At 38.5% G+C, this 21,558-nt stretch overlaps 1 protein-coding gene across 1 annotated transcript in view; it reads left to right on the forward strand.

Annotated features, from left to right (window-relative positions):
* Nucleotides 1-21,558, forward strand: part of RASGRF2 (Ras protein specific guanine nucleotide releasing factor 2) — a 1,049,304-nt gene that overhangs the window by 754,681 nt on the left and 273,065 nt on the right. The window contains 1 exon segment of the mRNA XM_053701460.1: nucleotides 3,498-3,626. Within this exon segment, the coding sequence (XP_053557435.1) occupies nucleotides 3,498-3,626 (129 nt within the window).

Consider the following 21,558-nt stretch of genomic DNA (forward strand, 5'->3'; position numbering starts at 1 on the left):
AATCCTTTGTTGAAGCATGCATATGTGAATATGTCCGGAATATGCACATTGCTTGACCACTATATGGCAGCAGTGTTTGCACCTTGTATTTTTTGCAAGCACTACTGCCATATAGCAGAAGTGCAAATTCTGGACATATCTAGATATGAGCTTCCACCAGTGATGATGACAGAATGAAGTCAATTTGATAATGAAAGTAAATTGGAAAGTGTTTTTTGCATCTAAATCATGAAAGTTTAACTTTGATTTTCATGTCCCTTTAAGGAGACATTAAAGTCTATACCATCAATTAGGCACTCTATTCCAAAATATCTGCATAAAAATAAATGTTTTGTAAAATCAGAACAGTCCACTGGCATGTTCCTTTTAAACCCCACACTTAGCTGTTCTCCTTTGATGTGTATCTTGTAGAGCATGTATCTGGGGGCCACTGGGCAAGTGTTTTTCTCCCATGAGTGCTCTAGAACAGATAAACTAGGAACTGGAAGTGACATTTACCTAATTAGTAGTGCATGGTTGGGGTTGTAGCCCCCAACAAACACAGTTGTCTATATTTATCTTGTGAATGCCAAGTGAAGTAACTTTTCTGGAGCTGTTTAACAGCGTAAAACGTTACATTATTCCAAGCAGTGCATGATGGGAGTTAACACTGGGCAATGCATTATTGTCTTTATATTTATCTTGTGAGTGCCTTATAGAACATCATCCAGTTACACCTGTTAGAAACCCAAAAAAAAATTGACGGTGCCAAATAATGATGTACCTAATAAATAGGGAGGTCCATATGATTCTTCAAGGCCGCTTATGGTTCCTGGGCCAGCACTTTGAGACCACTTTTCTTATGTTTGACTAGGTATTTCTAGAAAGTAGACACATTTCTAGTAGATGAAAATTGTATAAGTGCAATGACATCTAGGCATAAGTAGTTTATGTGCAGGATCTAATTTAAAGTGATGGTAAATCCTAGCGTTTGTGAAATGCTAGAATTTACCATTGGAACAAATAAAGGGGACTTTCAGTCATGAAGTATAAAATACTTAATACTAAAAGCTCCTTTGTTTGTTTGCAGCGTTCGCCGACCCTGAACTGCTAAGGCAGCCCACGGCAGAACGCTATTTTGCTGTAAGGTGACGTGTCCAATACAGCGCCAAGCTGGATTTCCCGCACGACTATTGGCTAAGAGGTGGAAACGTCACCTCACAGCCAAATAGCGTTATGCCGTGGGCTGCCTGAGGCGCTCAGTGCGGTGAACGCTGCAAACAAATAAAGGAGCTTTCTGCATGAAGTATTTTATACTTCATGAATGAAAGTCCCGTTATTTGTTCCAATGGTAAATCCTACTGTTTCACAAACGCTAGGATTTACCATCACTTTAAGGGGACTTTTTATATTGAATATACTTTTCCAGATAAGTGTTTGTGGGTTTATACATAAGTGTACATGCTGTAAATAGTCCCCATTAATAATTGTATTTCTTTTCTTTTACTTGTTACTTTTTACATTTCCAAGACACTGAGTCATATAATTAATAAGTTGTATGTTTTATTTGCTCTTTCTAAAGCTATGTAGAGATAAATATAGGGATATGCCAGTTCTAGATAAAAGGGATGTAATAATAGAAATACTGTATCCTATGTACTTTCTCTGTCCATCTTGCCCTCACTCTTAAAGGTAATAGTTTTAGAATCAGTTAGGATTTCCAAAGGCCTACAGCCCAGGTAAAGAGACATCATTTTTTGTTTACTTCTATTATCAAATTTGCTTTATTCTCTTGGTATCATTTGTTAAAGGAGCAGCAATGCACTGCAGGTTTCTAACTGATCACGTAAATGCTAGATAGAATGACCGATAAGCAAAGATTACTTTGAATTTAGTACACAGCACCCTCTTCCCTTCATAAGAACTTTCACAATAAATATACTGTAATTAACAAACATTCTGATATATCGATTAGTATTATAAGGGGATTTCAACTGTAGTGCCATTTTTTCACCTGTTCTCTACTTTATAAACAAAGATTAAAGGGACACTGAACCCAAATGTTTTCTTTTGTGATTCAGATAGAGCATGCAATTTTAAGCAACTTTCTAGTTTACTCTTATTATCAAATTTTCTTCATTCTCTTGGTATCTTTATTTGAAAAGCAAGAATATAAGTTTAGATGTCGGACCATTTTTGGTGAACAACCTGGGTTGTTCTTGCTGATTGGTGGATAAATTCACCCACTAATAAACAAGTGCTTTCCAGAGGTCTGAACCAAAAATTGTCTGGCTCCTTAGATGCCTTCTTTTTCAAATAAAGATAGCAAGAGAACGAAGAAAAATTGATAATAGGAGTTAATTAGAAAGTTGCTTAAAATTGCATGCTCAATCTGAATCATGAAATAATAAATTTCAGTTCAGTGTCCCTTTAACTTGAGAATAATAAATTCAAATGTTGCTTTCAAACTCAAATTTTATTTTCGAATGTTGCATTCAAATTTGAATGTTGCTTTCGAATTCTAATGTTTATAATATTTCAAATATACACATTTGAATTTCAAATGTGTATATTCAATATATTATGAACATTCTAAATTGAAATGTATTTGCATTGTTTCGAATTAGCTTTTTAACATTTAATTTTAAATTCGAAAAATAAACCTAAAATTTGAATATTCAAACAAATATTACCAAATGTTATTTACAATTTGATTACGAATATTCAAAATTAGAATGTTTGATAAACATTCAAAATTTGATTTGAACGGACGAATGTATAACAATTTGTAGCGATCCAAAGATAAAGTAGATTAAAACATAGAAACAGCAAGAACTGGAATGCACTTCAATCCAGCCTATTTTTCTCTCTCATTTTAAAACTTAATTAGTCCTCATGATAGACTTATGCATATTCCAGGCATTCAGGGCCTAACTTCAGGGGTCTCACATCCCACACATCTAGGGGGCCCATTTGGCCCTGCAGTTAGTAGTGATGTTGCTACAGGGGGGCCTAGTGCGGCCTTTGCTCCACCTGCATCATGTCGGATGTCAGAAGGTGTACAGATTTGACTTTACAAATATGGAGGCTGGGTTTCCAAGATGGCCCTACAGTTGTACAGAAAAAATTCTGCCACCATATTTGTACGGAAAAGCTGTGCAAGTGCTTATTTTCTGGTGTAGACTTACCCAGGTGAAAGGATAAATCAGTTACAGAGAAGCAGCTCCACTGTGGCTGTCGGCTTTGTTTTTGTTGATTGCAAACAGACAGAAAGGGGGTTATTAAAATGGGGGGCCCCACAACAGCTTTGTCCTTGGACCTAGTGAGGTGTAGTTACGCCCCTGCAGACATTCTTGAATTCACATAAAGTAAGAGGTAGCTGCACAAATAATCTACAATACTGCGTTGCTTGTGCATTACTTATTTGGTCACCATTACAACAGTATATAGTTTAGTGTCAGCTATATGTTAGGCTTTAAATGTAAAAACACATTAACATTTACACATTTTCCTTACAGCTGCAGTGCTAGAGTCAGTGTCACTGGACAGGGCCATTCCCGAGACTGGACAAGCAACAGACACTGCAGAAAATTCTCCGTGCAGATCTCCCTCAACTCCGCGCCACCTCAGATACCGACCACCAGGAGGTATGAACCATAGGTGCTGACGTGTAAACGTAGACATTGGGCTAAATAAAATTTTTTAAAAAAGATAGGACATTTTTAGAAAATGTTTTACAACATGTGTTCCATAAAAGGAATCTGTATATGAAAATCGGTTGTTTTTTAAATGGACAATAAAGTTAAAATTGAACTTCTATGATTCAGACAGAGCATGCAATCTTAAAGAACTTTCCAATTTATTTCTCATCTAATTTGCTTAGTTCTCTTAATATCCTTTGTTGAAAAGCATACCTAGGTAGGCCCAGGAGCAGCAATACATTGCTGCTCCTTCAACAAAGGATACCATGAATCTGAAGCAAATATGTTAATAAATAAATTGGAGGAAAAATCACTCTGAACCTGACTTCATACACTATAAGTTTATGCTTCATTCATACACTTGTGCCCTTCACTTAGCCAAGCAAACCTACTTCTCCTCCCTTATATCTACTCTTTCCTCAAACCCTAAATGACTCTTCTCCACCTTTAACTCTCTCCTCTACCCTCCTGCTCCCCCCCCCTCATCTGTCTTTAGTGCTCAAGACTTGGCAGACTACTTTTTAAACAAAACAAATTCTATCCGGAGCAACATCCCAACACCAACCTGCAATACTCCATCAACAGGCCCTGCCACTCCCTCTGCCACCCTCTGCATCCTCCATCCAGCCACTTAGAATGAAGTTTCCTCCTTTCTATCTTCCTCACGCCTCACTACCTGCCCACTCGACCCTATACCTTCCCATCTAATACCCTCCCTATCTTCTACCCTCATTTCTGCTCTTACCCACATCTTCAACCTATCTCTTTCTACCAGCTCATTCCCATTTTCTTTCAAACATGCAATAGTCACTCCCATACTCAAAAAAAACCTCCCTTGACCCTTATTCTCCTGAAAGCTACCGCCCAATATCACTGCTCCCACTAACATCAAAACTCCTTGAAAAACAAGTTTATAACTGCCTAACCCACTTCCTGTCCGCCAACTCCTTACTTGACCCCCTGCAATCCGGATTCTGCCCCAAACACTCAACTGAGACTGCCCTTACCAGGGTTACGAACGATCTTCTCTCTGCTAAAAATATAGGCCACTACTCCATACTCATCCTACTTGACCTCTCAGTTGCCTTCAACACAGTTGACCACCCCCTCCTCCTACAGACCCTTAGCTCTTTTGGCCTCTGTGGCACTACTCTTTCCTGGTTTCACTCTTATCTTTCTCACAGGTCTTTTTCGGTGTCATTTGCCAATGACTCCTCCTCTCTAATGCCTCTGTCTGTTGGAGTACCTCAAGGATCTGTTCCGGGTCCTCTACTCTTCTCCATTTATACTTCTTCACTGGGTAAACTTATCAACAGTTATGGCTTCAAATATCACCTCTATGCTAATGACACCCAGATCTACCTCTCCACCCCTGCTCTCTCTCCCTCTGTCCTTTCTCATGTCAGCAACTGCTTATCTGGTATTTCTTCCTGGATGGCCTCTCACCACCTAAAGATTAACATGTCCAAGACTGAGCTCCTTCTTTCCCCGCCCTCAAGCTCTACGCCGACCTGTGACTTCTCTATCCCTGTTGACGGCATCACCATTTCCCCATTGCCCCAAGTCCGCTGCCTCGGAGTTACACTTGACTCAAATCTATCCTTCACCCCCCCATATCCAATCGCTTTCTACATCCTGCCGCAACCATCTACGCAACATTTCCAAGATTCAACCTTTTCTGTGCGCTAACACAACAAAGCAAATAATACACTACCTTGTTATTTCCCGACTTGACTACTACAATAACCAACTTCTTTCCCACCTCTCCCCTCTTCAATCCATCCTAAATGCCTCTGCCAGACTGATCCACCTTTCCCACCGCTCTGTATCTGCTGCACCTCTCTGTGAGTCCCTTCATTGGCTCCCCATACACAGCAGAATTAAATTCAAAATTCTCACCCTTGCATACAAAGCACTCACCAACTCCGCTCCCCTCTACCTATCCTCTCTAATCAACAAGTATACTCCAGCCCGCCCACTAAGATCCAACAATGACCTGCTCCTTGCTTCTGCGACTATCACCTCCTCTCATGCTAGACTGCAGGACTTCTGTCGTGCAGCACCTACCCTCTGGAACAGTCTCCCTCGTGCTGTCAGGCTTTGCCCTAATCTTTCTTCCTTTAAATGCTCTCTGAAGACTTTTCTGTTCAGAGAAGCCTACCACCCAACTCAATAATATTCCTTTTACCTAACAACATTTCCCTCCTCTAACTCTGCATTAACAACCTTCTCACTCTTGCAGTCCTAACCTCCTGTTTCTCAACCTCCTACCCTTCTAGATTGTAAGTTCCCACGGGAATAGGGCCCTCGATTCCTCCTGTATGTGTTTGTAAATTCTGTCCTGTCTCTTAGTCTTAGAAGTTTTATACTATTGTTTTATTTAAATGATCTGTATCCATGGACAGCGCTGCGGAATATGATGGCGCTTCATAAATAAAGTATAATAATAATAATAATAATAGAATTGAATTGGAAAATTCTTTCTAACTGGATGTTCTATCTGAATCATAAAAGAGACATTTTGGGTTTCATTTCCCTTTAAGTTAACCGCTCATACACAAAACTCAAGGGCTGATCTTCAGGAAAGCACCAAAGGTACTAACTCTGGTGTTTTGCATTGGACAATGAATGTGCTCTACTGTGCATTATGCCCCGAATCTGTTCTGTATTTCCTGCACACACACTGGGAGCCAGCCAGTACATAACTGTTACTAATACATGGGAGTGCACATTCCTAGGGCACCAGAAATTATTTATTAGCAAAACAATGTAAAATCAATTTAGTTTTGTATTGACTATTGTTGGAATTAAATGTATATTTACACCATTTTATTAAATATAATATGTTGTCATTGTACACATTACCGTTGTTTAGGCATTAAAGGTATTTTAGAATTGAAATAATTTAACTTTTATCAACACATGATCCTCTTATAAATAAACATATATTTTTTGTACTTACATTTTTGTACTTACATTATGAGTGTGGCTAGACTTGTCTGCAGATGGAACAATCGGATTGGCTCCTACAAATAAGGCAAATGGTGGGTTAAGTTTGGCAATTGACAAATAATTGCAGTAAAAGAATTGTGTTTACTGTCGCTTTAAGTATCCTGATCATTTCACTTTTCATTTGACCAACTTCTGTCAAAAATCTTGTAACCTGTTTTAATGGTGCTGAATTCAATGACACTTATTTTGGGCATTCATTTTGCAATGACAGATTTTAGGGGTTTTTTTTGTGTCATATGAACAGTTTTAACTTTTTTTCCCCTCACTGATTCCACCGATTTCCCTGTCCCCAGAACAAAAGGACCCATACAAAGCTAATCAAAACTCTGTGTGAACATGCACTGTGGTTCACACATGTGTAGTGGAAGAAAGATAAGATACTGTGCACTGCCTTAAGGTTTACCACTGATTATGTTTATTTCATTATAAATGATTAAACAGGTGTATCAAACAGACGAAAATCTATTTCAGTTCCTGCTTATAGTTTTATGTCACTATTACCCGGGTGTTTTTGTGCGAGCACAAATATCCAATAATAATAAAACCTAAATCAGTATCATCATTGCTATTGCAAATAACAATTTTGCTTATCATAAAGAGGTACACAAATAATCCACCTTAAAAGAACATTAGGCTACAGAGGGATGAGGACAACGTTTTAACTGAATGTTGGTTCATGAGAAAGTTGAAATTCATGCTGTGAATCTACTGCTTCCTTATTTGGACAGACCTTGATAGCTTCACAAAGAACAAATCTGACTACAGAAATAGCAGAAATCTTGGTTTGAATGTATAAGCATGTTCTGTTTAGTAAGTCTATGTAAATTACTTAAAGGGACATGGAACCCAAATTTCTACTTTCATAATTTAGAAAGAACATTCAATTTTAAACAACTTTCCTATATACTTCTATTATCTAATTTGCTTCATTCTCTTGCTATTCTTTGCTGAAACGCATATCTAGATAGACTCAGTTGATGCTGATTGGTGGCTTGGCTGCACATATATGCCTTGTGTGATTGGCTCACCCATGTGCATTGCTATTTCTTCAACATAGGATATCTAAAGAATTAAGCAAATTAGATAATAGAAGTAAATTGGAATGTTGTTTAAAATTGTATTCTCTATATGAATCATGAAAGAAAATTTTGGGGTTTAGTGTCCCTTTAAGCTGCAAGTTGAAAAAAACAATAGCCAATCAGCATCAGCACAGCAGTGCTGAGGTAATGCTTTGCCTTTGCTGTGATGAGATTTCATAGAATTTACTTAAAGGGACAGTCTAGTATAAATTCAACTTTCATTATTCAGATAGGACTTTTAATTTTAGTCATCTTTCCAATTTACTTTTATCATCAAATTTGCTTTTTTCTCTTGGTATTCTTAGTTTAAACTAAACATAGGTAGGCTCATATGCTAATTTCTAAGCCTTTGAGGGCTGCCTCTTATCACATGCTTTTTAAATCTCTTTTGAACACAAAGAGACAGAAAGCACACGTGGGCTATATAGATAACACTGTGTTCAGGCACAGAAAGTTATTTAAGATCTAGCACAATACAATGCTAAATTTAAGACAATAGATAATAAACAGTCACAGTCATGTGATCAGGGGGCTGGAAGAAGGTTCCTAGATACAAGGTAATCACAGAGGTAAAAAGTGTATTAATATAACTGTGTTGGTTATGCAAAACTGGGGAAAGGGTAATAAAGGGATTATCTATCTTTTAAAACAATAACAATTCTATGGTAGACTGTCCCTTTAAACTGAATAGGAAAATAATATGACTATGCCTACACATGACAGATGCACACTACCTAGCTTGTCCTGGGACAAGCATCCTGACTGGCTGCTTAATGTCTGTGAATACTAAAAAAAAATTAGGTAAAATATCTTCTTTTAAAAAAAAGATATTCAGATGATATTTTCTAGTCATCTCTTTACAGCTATGCTGTATCACTTTCACGTGCTTCAACATTTGAGTATCATGTCCCTTTAATGTCACGTTACCATTGACCCAATACTTTTAATTATTAGTATTATCATTTATAAAGTGAACGCCAGTATATTTTACTGCACTTGAACATAGGTGTGTTTTGCTATAGTACAATTTACAAACAGGCACCTACAAAATACGATAAAAGGATAGAGGTCCCTGAGTGCTGCCTCCCAATGTTGTTCACCTTGTTAACGTGTAATATACCAGACTGGTGGGCTTGTAGCTTACATGATAAAGAGAGTACAAGGGAACTGATGAGAAAGGAGAGGTATTTAAAGTAAGGAAACAGGGGGGAACTTCCATGTGGCGACCATGACAGTCGCAATACTGAGAGCTGGTGAAATATCTGAGAGATTCAGCTAAATATTTTTAAGATTCTGGAGCATTCATGATACATTTAATTGAGATCACTTTCTCTAGACTTCGCTAAGGAAGATTTAATTTTTATTGCAGCTCTGGCCCCAGTATTCTGGATCTTTTATCTTTCAGAGGTTATTGCCAGTAGAGGAGAAGGCCTCTCCTTAACTCACCCCCCCCCCCCATGGGTGGTGTCTTTCTTGATACCAACGATAACGTATTCCCCCATATAAGTCAATGGAGCAAAAAAGTAGGAAAAAACGAACACCTTGCTCGCGCACAAACCCGATCACATATTCTCAAGTGCACTAACCCAACATGAAAATATGAATATGCCAATATTCTTCACATAACAGAATATTTCTATTTATACTTAAACACATATATCTACATAGAGATATATATTGTATCAATATACCATCATGTATACCTATATATATATATATATATATATATATATATATATATATATATATATACATGATTATATATAGGTATGTAAATATATATAGAAATATAAATGCAGCAAAGAAAGGAGTGGACCGTCTGTTTCTTGTTTACTGCTCAGTAGCTTTTTAATGTATCATTAGAAAAGGTTTACACAGACACTCTGTATCAGGTAGCATACAAAGATCTGACACGTATCGTTTCGTCTCTGTGGAGGGAGGAGTATACGCAGTTGAACAGATACTTATGACTCCTACATATAAGGAAATTTTTCCGCTCTTGTGATCTGTTTGATTGAAACTGACTTGCACTTACCTTGCAGGACTACTCCAGACACTGGACATTATTGAAATTTATCGATACTAGTATTATGAGCATGGTCCCTCTTTTTCTTGTGTATACAGATATATATGGGAATATCTATTTATAAATACATAGAACATATGTGCAGAACATTGGAATGTAAAATATTTACTATAAATTAACAGTATAACACATAAATATGTTTCATCTACTTAAAGTGATTGTAAAGTGCCTAGTATCTAAAAATAATCTTAAAAACAAGGGCACTTTAATTCCTTAAACTTTACAATGATGCTTCTTTTTTTAAAAACGTATTATTGCGTTATGGAAAACATATCCGATCCTCCGCCTGCATCTTGTATTGTAATCGAACAGATCGATAATGGATCCGGATTCTTCCTATCGTTGCATGCCCCATTTGGCGTCCAGCTCATGAGGCATGCAACGATTGTAGGAAGCCTGATTCTTCATCGATATGCTAACTACAGTAAGAGATGCGGGCGGAGGATCGGATTATATTGGTACTCCTACGGACATTTGTATTGCCTACTGTCAGAACTTTAAGGGCTACTGTTTTATGAATTGTAAAGCCAAGAAGATGTTCACTTATAATGGCTTTGTATACGCCTGGAGGTTATCTGGCTAATATAGTCTGTTCAGTTGTCCTTGCTTTTAATAAAGTTTATTTTATTCCTTGTATCCTGGGAATATCCTTGAGAGCCATGGAGCTTTATACCTACCTGCAACATTACTAAGAGTTTACTTATAGCTCTCTTAAAGGGCCATAATACCCAAATGTTTAAACACTTGAAAGTGATGCAGTATAGCTGTAAAAAGCTGACTAGAAAATATCACCTGAGCATCTCTATGTAAAAAAGTAAGCTATTTTACCTCAAAAGTTTCTCAGTAGCCACATCCCATTGTAAAGGATTTCTAAGCAGCATTTTAGTGTGTCTGTCCTGGGACAGCTGAAAGGATGAGCCTTGTGAACTCTCATATTATTTCACCAATCAGGTAAAGGAAGCTTACTATGAAATCTCATGAGAGTTAAAGGGCCATGATACCCACATTTTTTCTTTCATGATTTAGAAAGAGAATGCATTTTGAAACATCTTTCTAATTTACTTCTATTATCTAATTTGTTTTATTCTCTTGATATTCTTTGCTGAAAAGCATATCTAGATATGCTCAGTAGCTGCTGATTGGTTGCTGCACATAGAATCCTCATGTGATTGGCTCACCCATGTGCATTGCTTTTTCTTCAAATAAGGATATCTAAAAAATGAAGCAAAATAAATAATAGAAGTAAATTGTAATGTTGTTTAAATTTGTATGTTCTATCTGAATCATGAAAGAAAGATTTGGGGTTTAGTGGCCCTTTAAGTCAAATCTCATGAGATCACAGTAAAAGAGTTCATGACCTCAGCACTGCTGATGCTGATTGGCTGCTGTTCATTTCTTCATTTTTTTATTTTTTTTACCTGCAGCTGGGAGCAGGTGAAGTATAACTTTTTGCACAGAACTTACTCTGCTGAGCTGAGGAAATTGTGAGGTAAAATATCTTCCTTTTTTACATAGAGATGCTCAGGTGATATTTTCCTGTCAGCTTTTTACAGTTATACTGCATCAGTTTCAAGTGATTTAGCATATGAGTATTATGTCCTTTTAAATGTGAGTACCGTTCCATTTTGGGGCTGGATAAATTGATCCTAACATACTTCACCATTATATCCCCTTTCTTCCACAAATGTCTTAATGTGATCCTCTGCAATCAAGCAATTAAGGCTTTATTCCATTCCGATTTTGGTTGCTCATTTGAACTCTTGTTGTCTGTTTGCACTATGTTTTATTTACTTATTTATATTTTTTTGAGTGCCTATGATTGTTAAGTAATTACCTGATTTTATGTTTAATGCTGCTCATGAGCCTACCTAGGTATGCTTTTAAACTAAGCATACCAAGAGAATGATGCAAGTTAGATAACAGAGGTAAATTTGAAAGTCGTTTGTCATGATCCAATCATTGCCGCCTCGCTTCCTCCTTAACCACGTCATGCTGCCTAGTAACGTGATACGGCCTTCCTTGTCACGCCCCACTTGACGTCATGGCCCTTTCAAATATCCGGCGGGACGGCTCTCTGGTGCCCGTTTGCCTGGTTTACTTCCTACATCCCGGCTTTGTTTGGATCTGTGAGTTATGCTCTTCTTCTGCTTGCCTTCTGTGTTACCGACCTCTGCCTGCCTGACCACTCTGTTGCCGAATCCTGAACTGCTAAAAGGGACACTGACCTCTGCCTGCCTGACCACTCTGTTGCCTAATCCTAAATTGCTTAAAGGGACATTGACCTCTGCTTGCCTGACCACTCTGTTGCCTAATCCTAAATTGCTTAAAGGGACATTGACCTCTACCTGCCTGACCACTCTGTTGCCTTATCCTAAATTGCTTAAAGGGACATTGATCTCTCCCTTACTTGACCACCCTATCGGAACATCCGCTGCCTGTGTTTCAGCTTCAGTTCATTGTTCTCCCTTTCTAGTCATCAAGGACTACTTCCTGTGGCTTTTCATCATTTGTGAGTACACTGCTTTCCATTTCTGCATACTGTTTTCTTTCCTGAGTGGGTCACGTCCTGGGTTTTCCTCAGTGTGCTAGCGTGTGTAGCACCCTAGCAGTTGGGCCTAATCCTGGACTGACTCTATACGACTGACATTGTTTAAAACCATGTTTGTCTGATTTATGAAAGAAATAATTTAAGTTTCATGTCCCTTGAACACCTTACACTCTCCTGCTTCTAGAAAGTGAGCACTGAGTGTAATATAAGCATGGAAGAGAAAGTTACACTGTCATTATAAGTTTCCAATCAAACACAATTCATACATATTAATTCCTAAATGATATTCCTCCAATAATTATATCAGGGATGGTCAACTGGCAGCCTGAAAGTTTAATGCAGCCCTCTGAACTCATTATTGTGGCCCCTAAAAAAAAAAGCAGAACTAACAACGTGCGCAATAGTTTGTATGACAGCGGGAAAACTAACTAAAAATGTGTCCTTTTGTGTGACTACAACTCAAATGACATAAATGTAAAAAAAAAAACAACACTCCCTGTATTGACCAAATCAGTCCTGTATGTAGATCCGGGAGAGGAATGGGCACAATATGGAGAGCACTTAGAAACGTAGTGAGTTAAATGTACACCGAGAAAGGTAGTCTAGTTACCATAAACGGCTATAGCGGTATAACATATCTCTAAATTTACAGCTTGGCATAAGAACAGTAACCCTCACCTCATAGGTATTGTGTGGGAGAGATTCCGCCATAAATGCAGACCGCTGCTGCTTCCAACACCTCCTCTCTATCTCTGTACACCTGTCACAGCTCACAGTCCATAGTCCTTAACAAGTTAGCAGAGTGGTAGTGGCAATACAAGTCTGACACTTTTCAGCTGCTCCCAGCCATACTCATAGTCTTATAGTATGCCTCTCTTTTGCTCCTAATTTATATACCATGTTAATTATGCAATTCTATTGTATTGGGTGGTCCTTTAATATGTAATTTCGAAGATTCTCACTCATCTTACTTCTCTTAGAGAGAAAAAAAAAAGATTAAAGATGCCAAGTATGCAGTGTCAAGAATGGTACGAGAACATTTGATTCAGGATAATACACAAACAGTAAGACAAAGAGATCAGTCTAACATCATCACATGTGTTACTCAATATTTAATGCAGTATAGACAAGTGTGTAATAATATTTTAAAAAAACACATTTTCCTAGCAACAGATGCGGGGGCAGTACAACAGGGTTGCCATTTTGCATATCGTTAAGGGAAAACCATAGGAAACATGGTATCCCCAACTATATGTAGAAAAGACAATAAAAAATCATCCTGGTTAGAAAGAAAAGACACATAAATACATTTTTTTTTCAGAATGTAAGGCGTGTAAATTTGTAAAAATAGGTAGTAACTTTGGGGTCCAGTTATCATTGTTTGGCGGGCATGATACGCTGTAGCATCGCTGAATGTCGGCATTTAACATTGCACAAGCAGTTCTGGTGAACTGCTTTCCCAATGCTGCCCCCTGCAGATTCACAGCTGCTAGCAGGGGGTGTCAATCAGCCAGATCATATAGGATCAGGCAGATTGATTTCCGCAGCCTCAGAGGCGGCGGACCAGTTAAGTAACAGCAGTCTTAAGACCGCTGCTTCATAACTCCTGTTTCAGGTGAGCCTGAAGGCTCGCACGGAAACAGTGGCCTCAGAGACCGTTCGGCCCTTGATAAATCAGCCCCATAGTATCAACAGTAAAAGGTGAAACCTTTAGTCTTGATACATGTTTAAACTGCAGAACCACACATGCAGTTTATTTAATTGAGTGCCAACACTGTCACCTACAGTACGTGGGAAAAACGTCACATGAGATTAGGGTCCGAATAAGAGAACACTTGTCTAACATCACATCAGTCTCTAATGCAAACAGAAAAAGAGGAGAATAAATACCTCCACTTGCCAGATGTTTTATTAAATTTCACGAGAGGAAGACACAGATTCATTCTCTTGGACCATTATTGAGAAAATTAGAATGAACCAAAAAGGGGTATCAATAAGCAGTTAAATAAGAGTGAAGTATATTGGATATTCCATTTGCAGACTAGAATACCCAAAGGGCTTAATTCTAGATTTGATTTGATTTGATTAACCAAAGGGCTTAATTCTAGATTTGATTTGATAAACTTCTGGCAATAAAAAAGGAGAGTATAAATTACTCAAGGGTGGGTGAGTAATAGAAATAGTCAAAAAGTTTAAAATCTGACAGGTCAGATGCTAGTACAAGGGTATATTCTTAAAAATAGGAGTATTTATTACTGACCCCCCAAATTATATATATTGATAAAAAACTGGAGTATGATATATACATTTAAGGGCCGAATTATTAAGCTGTGAATGCAGCCGTTTCCGTGCGAGCCTTCAGACTCGCCAGAAACAAAAGTTAAGAAGCAGTGGTCATAAGACTGCTGCTCCTTGACTCATCCGCCTTTTCTGAGTTGGCGGATAGCAATCATTCCGATTGGATACGATCTGGATGATTGACACCCCCTGCTAGCGGCTGATTGGCCGCGAATCTGCAGGGGGCGGAATTGCACAAGCTTTTCGCAAGGAATGCTTGTGCAATTATAAATTTATCGATGATTGCTATAGCGGATCATGTCCGCCCGCACATTGTTAAATCGGCTCCTTAGTATACACTGTGCAAACATATATCTAGATTATCAGAGTACATTTTGTCATTTTCAGTATTGTTGTTGCCTCCAGATAAGACAGCGAGATAACATTAGTATGTATGGATGTAATATATAGAGAGAGAATAGACATAGACAAACGACAAACTAAATCTCAGAGGTGGCACACAAGTTTTTAATTAATGCAATGACTTTGCTGTATAAATTAGGAGCAAAAGAGAGGCATTCTATAAGTTTGTGAGTACGGCTGGGAGCAGCTGAAACGCCTCAGACTTGTATTGCTGCTACCACTGTGTTAACTTTTTATAGACTATGCTGCTTTTAAAGGGATACTAAACCCAATTTTTTATTTCATGATTCAGATAGAGCATGCAATTTTAAGCAACTTTCTAATTTATTCCTATTATCATTTTTTTCTTAGTTCTCTTGCTATTTATATTTGAAAAAGCTGGAGTGTAAGGTTAGAAGCTGGCCTATTTTTGGTTCAGCACCTGGGTAGAACTTGCTGATTGGTTTGCTACATTTAACCACCAATCAGCAAGCGCTACCCAGGTGCTAAACCAAAAATGGTCCAGCTTGTAAGCTTACATTCTTGCTTTTAAAATAAACATAGCATGAAAACGAAGAAAAATTGATAATAGGAGTAAATTAGAAAGTTGCTTAAAATTGCATGCTCTGTCTGAATCATGAAAGAAAAAAATTGGGTTTAGAGTCCCTTTAAATTGATTAACCCCTTAACGACCGAGGACGTGCAGGGTACGTCCTCTAAAAAAATACCCTTAACGACCAAGGACGTACCCTGCACGTCCTCGGTCTGGAAAGCAGCTGGAAGCGATCCTGCTCGCTTCCAGCTGCTTTCCGGTTATTGCAGTGATGCCTTGATATCGAGGCATCCTGCAATAACCTTTTTAAGCCATCCGGTGCAGAGAGAGCCACTCTGTGGCCCTCTCTGCACCGGAGATTGTTGGCTTACCGCGTTGGTGGGTGGGAGGCTGGTGGGAGGCGGGTGGTGGCCATCGATGGCCTTGGTGACGTGCGGGGGGGGCGGGATCGTGGGTGTGGATGATCGAGGGCGCGCACTGACGCGCGCGCGTGCACGGAAGGGCGGGGGCGGGCACGTGCACGGGGAGGGAGCGGGTGGGAACCGCTACACTACAGAAAAAAAGTTAAACAAAAAAATGCAAAAAAAAGGGAATAAAAGTTTTTTTTTATAAATCAATTAAGGTGTTGGGGTTTGTCTGTGGTGGGGGGGGGGAAGCTACACTACAGAATTTCTATTTTTTTTAAAAAAAAAAAAAACATTTTTTTCTTGAAACTGCAGACAGCTGCCAGTACCCAAGATGGCCCCCAATAATGCAGAGGGGGAGGGTAAGAGAGCTGTTTTGGGGGTGGATCAGGGAGGTTGGGGGCTAAGGGGGGATTCTACAAAGCAGCATATGTAAATATGCTTTAAAAAAAAAAAGAACAAATTAAAAAAACCTTTTATTTTAGTACTGGCAGACTTTCTGCCAGTACTTAAGATGGCGGGGACAATTGTAGGGTGGGGGAGGGAAGGGAGCTGTTTGGGAGGGATCAGGGGGTGGGATGTGTCAGGTGGGAGGCTGATCTCTACACTAAAGCTAAAATTAACCCTGCAAGCTCCCTACAAACTACCTAATTAACCCCTTCACTGCTAGCCATAATACACGTGTGATGCGCAGCAGCATTTAGCGGCCTTCTAATTACCAGAAAGCAACGCCAAAGTCATATATGTCTGCTATTTCTGAACAAAGGGGATCCCAGAGAAGCATTTACAACCATTTGTGCCATAATTGCACAAGCTGTTTGTAAATAATTTCAGTGAGAAACCTAAAATTGAGAAAAATTTAACGTTTTTTTAAATTTGATCGCATATGGTGGTGAAATGGTGGCATGAAATATACCAAAATGGGCCTAGATCAATACTTTGGGATGTCTTCTAAAAAAAAATATATACATGTCAATGGATATTCAGGGATTCCTGAAAGATATCAGTGTCCCAATGTAACTAGCACCCATTTTGAAAAAAAGTGGTTTGGAAATATCAAAGTGCTACTTGTATTTATGGACCTATAACTTGCAAAAAAAGCAAAGAACATGTAAACAATACTTGGGGTTGTCTACTACACTACACTAAAGCTAAAATTAACCATACAAGCTCCCTACATGCTCCCTAATTAACCCCTTCACTCCTGGGCATAAAACACGTGTGGTGCGCAGTGGCATTTAGCAGCCTTCTAATTACCAAAAAGCAACGCCAAAGCCATATATGTCTGCTATTTATGAACAAAGGGGATCCCAGAGAAGAATTTACAACCATTTATGCTATAATTGCACAAGCTGTTTGTAAATGATTTCAGTGAGAAACCTAAAGTTTGTGAAAAAATTTGTGAAAAAGTGAACAATTTTTTTTATTTGATCGCATTTGGCGGTGAAATGGTGGCATGAAATATACCAAAATGGGCCTAGATCAATACTTTGGGATGTCTTCTAAAAAAAAATATATACATGTCAAGGGATATTCAAGGATTCCTGAAAGATATCAGTGTCCCAATGTAACTAGCACCCATTTTGAAAAAAAGTGGTTTGGAAATATCAAAGTGCTACTTGTATTTATGGACCTATAACTTGCAAAAAAAGCAAAGAACATGTAAACATTGGGTATTTCTAAACTCAGAACAAAATTTAGAAACTATTTAGCATGGGATTTTTTTGGTGGTTGTAGATGTGTAACAGATTTTGGGGTCAAAGTTAGAAAAAGTGTGTTTTTTTCCATTTTTTCCTCATATTTTATAAAAAAAATTAGAGTAAATTATAAGATATGATAAAAATAATGGTATCTTTAGAAAGTCCATTTAATGGCGAGAAAAACGGTATATAATATGTGTGGGTACAGTAAATGAGTAAGAGGAAAATTACAGCAAAACACAAACACCGCAAAAATGTAAAAATAGCCTTGGTCCCAAACGGACAGAAAATGGAAAAGTGCTGCGGTCATTAAGGGGTTAAATAAAGTTTGTTTTTACTGGATCCTCGGCTGTGCAGATAACAGCAGACAGAGGGTGCCCTTCAACCTTAGCTAAACCTAGCCCTGTGCCCCTGGACATTTTTAGCAAATATATTATTTGTTTGTTTAATAGTTATAAATGTACGGCCCCTAAGGCTTGTAAAATATTAATCTATGGTTCACATGTTCTAGGAACTTGGGCCATCCCTTTATTATATTATTACATTATATGATATTGTTGACTCCAAATATATTGTTTATTTGTCCATTTAGATTCTACACAGTTTGTGGCTTTACAGTACTTAAAGGGACATTAAACACTTTGAAATAGTAATATAAGATGATAAATCATATGTATAAAAAAACTCTGTAATATACTTTCATTATTTATTTTGTTTCCGTTTCCTGTAATTCCATTCTAAAATTGGGAACTTTTCAGTTACTGTTAGAAATGGAAGTGCAGAACACTGTTATATTCCACTCAGCCATTGGCTGCACACTCTAGTGACCTATTTATACCTGTCTCTAATTGGCTACAGCAGAGAAGGTAACCTGAGTTACAACATGGCAGCTCCCATTGTTTTTTAGACACAAAAACTTTAAACTTATTTTGTCAATATTTAAACAGCAAATGCAACTTTAAAAAATACATCTACATGTTATTATCAGACTAATCTTTTCTTTCAATGCACCATTGTATCTAGCATGTATTTAGTGTTTAATGGCCCTTTAAGTATTTAATTGATCTTTTAAATAGATGCTCCATCATTGAAAACATATGGGGATAGGTTCTTGGAGCCAGAATTTTCTATAAAACTTCACAAGCCAACACAACTGCTATTAGCAGTAGAACTATATACCCATGTGTTTTCACTGAAACCATCCCTTGGTTTTAATATGTATATTATTAGTAATTACTGCTGGTTATTAGCACTGAGGCATGTGCACATGCAAGTCTTTTCTTCGGGTGGGAGCTGGGAAGTACTTATTTCCTTATAACACCATAGCAACTGCAGTTCAAAGCAAAAAGAATCACTTGAAAGACAGATAATAATGAAGAGTTCCAATGTTGTCATGGTAACTTGCAATAGATTTCATATATTTTATCAACAGATAAAGCCATAAGAACATGATAATCAGTGTTATATGAGAATGTTTTATAACAGGTTTGCCCAAAAATGAACCTCCCCCTAACAAAACTAACTATGTGTGTTTGGTCCAGAGGATTTTTTTTAATACTTTGGTCTTCTTAAGGAGATATTACTCTTTTAGCAGCAGATTTGCAGTGATACTGTCATGAGCGCTTCCGTTCATCGCCGTGTCGCCGCGGCTCCCGGAACTCCTCTGTGTCTCTGACGTCATGTTGCTTAGCAACATGACGCTTTCTCTCACACCCCTCTGATGACGGTTACGCTCCTGCCCTTTAAATCTCGGCGGGAGATCTGAATCTGGGCCCGTTTGTTTGTTTCCCTGGATTGTGAGTACCATATCAGTTTTATTCTTCTGTGTACCGACTTCTGCCTGCCTGACCAAGCCTCTTGCCTAATCCCTACTTGCTGATATTTGGACATTGACTTCTGCCTGCCTGACCTTGCCTGTAGCTATTACCCTTTTGCTGACACTTGGATGCCGACTTCTGCTTGCCTGACCCTGTCTTTTGCCTATACCTTTTGCTGATATTTGGATGCCGACTTCTGCCTGCCTGACCTTGCTTTGGCCTTTACCTTTAAACCTATTCTTTGTTAAACAAGACCTGCTTAAAGGGACATTTTACTTTTACAAGCTGCAAAAGAGAACTTTGCCTTTCTGTTTGTTATACACCTGCTTAAAAGGGACATTTACTTTTACAAGCTGCAAAAGAGAACTTTGCCTTTCTGTTTGTTATACACCTGCTTAAAAGGGACATTTACTTTTACAAGCTGCAAAAGAGAACTTTGCCTTTCTGTTTGTTATAAACCTGCTTAAAGGGACATTATACTTTTACAAGCTGCAAAAGAGAACTTTGCCTTTCTGTTTGTTATACACCTGCTTAAAAGGGACATTTACTTTTACAAGCTGCAAAAGAGAACTTTGCCTTTCTGTTTGTTATAAACCTGCTTAAAGGGACATTATACTTTTACAAGCTGCAAAAGAGAACTTTTCCTTTGTTTTACAAGCCTGCTAAAGAGGACCTTTTTCAGAAGCTTCAAAGTAAGAGCATTTCCTTTTTGTTCTTTGTACTACTTAAAGGGACGTTTTATCCTTTGTGGCTTTCCTGCATTCTGGAACAATATTCATTTTTGTTATCTTCTAATCTGCTTCCTGAGTGGGTCACGTCCTGGATATTTCTCAGTGTGCTAGCGTGTGCTTTCAATTCACGCTAGCAGTTGGGTTACATCCCGGATTGATTCCAGAGCGGCTGACATTACAAACGGGCCATAAAAATGGACCCCACTGAATTATCTATGGCCGTGGCTCACCAGGGACAGCTCTTGGGTTCTCATGCCACTCACTTGCAGTCTCTGGACACTAAACTTGATCAAATTACTGCTCTATTACAAAATTTGGTTGCTACCGCACCTCCCAATCCTAATCCCAATCCAAATCCGATTGAGGCATTACCTCCTCCGATTCCTAACAATCAGTCTCAGGTACAACTAAGTCCCAGGATTCCTCTTCCGGATAAATATGATGGGAATCCTGAAGAATGTAGAGGCTTTTTGAATCAATGCCGTCTTCATTTCCGAAATAGCCCTACTCTCTTTGCTACTGCCTCTTCTAGAATCACGTTTCTTATTTCCTTAATGAAAGGAAAAGCCTTGGCTTGGGTGTCACCTTTGCTAGAAAAGAATGATCCTATACTGTTGGATGTTGATACATTTCTATCTACATTCTCAAACGTATTCGATAAACCTGGAAGGTCATCCGCTGCTGAAGCAACTCTCCTGGATTTACGTCAAGGAAATCAACCAGTCTCTCAATATGCAATTGAGTTCCGCACCCTTGCCTCTGAAACCACTTGGAATCAGGGAGCACTCAGAGCCGCTTTCCGTAAAGGACTTTCTGAGCGTCTCAAGGATGAATTGGTGTATCGTGAACTTCCAGAGTCCTTAGAAGCCTTAATAAATCTCTGTATCTGTCTCGACGCCAGGTTTCGTGAACGCCAACAAGAAAAGGATAGAACACAGAGGACTGCCACTCGAACTCCTTTTCGTTTAGCTCCTCGTTTTTCTAGTCCAGTCACTCCAGCCTCTCCTACTACTGATCAGGCTGAACCCATGGAAGTAGGAAGTATAAAATTAACTGAGACTGAACGCTTAAGAAGACGGACTCTTGGCTTATGTCTGTACTGTGGCCTTAAAGGACATTTATTAAGGGATTGTCCTACTAGGCCAGTAAAAGCCAGGGCTTAACTCTAGTCCAGGGAACTGAGTTAAGCCAAAATAGTGGTCATTCCCTATACAAGAAACTCTTTGTTCCAGTAACTCTTCTAATTGGACAAAAGAAGATCTATACCCA

This window comes from Bombina bombina, chromosome 2 (genome assembly GCF_027579735.1).
Source record: "Bombina bombina isolate aBomBom1 chromosome 2, aBomBom1.pri, whole genome shotgun sequence".
In the NCBI taxonomy this organism is placed as follows: Eukaryota; Metazoa; Chordata; class Amphibia; order Anura; family Bombinatoridae; genus Bombina; species Bombina bombina.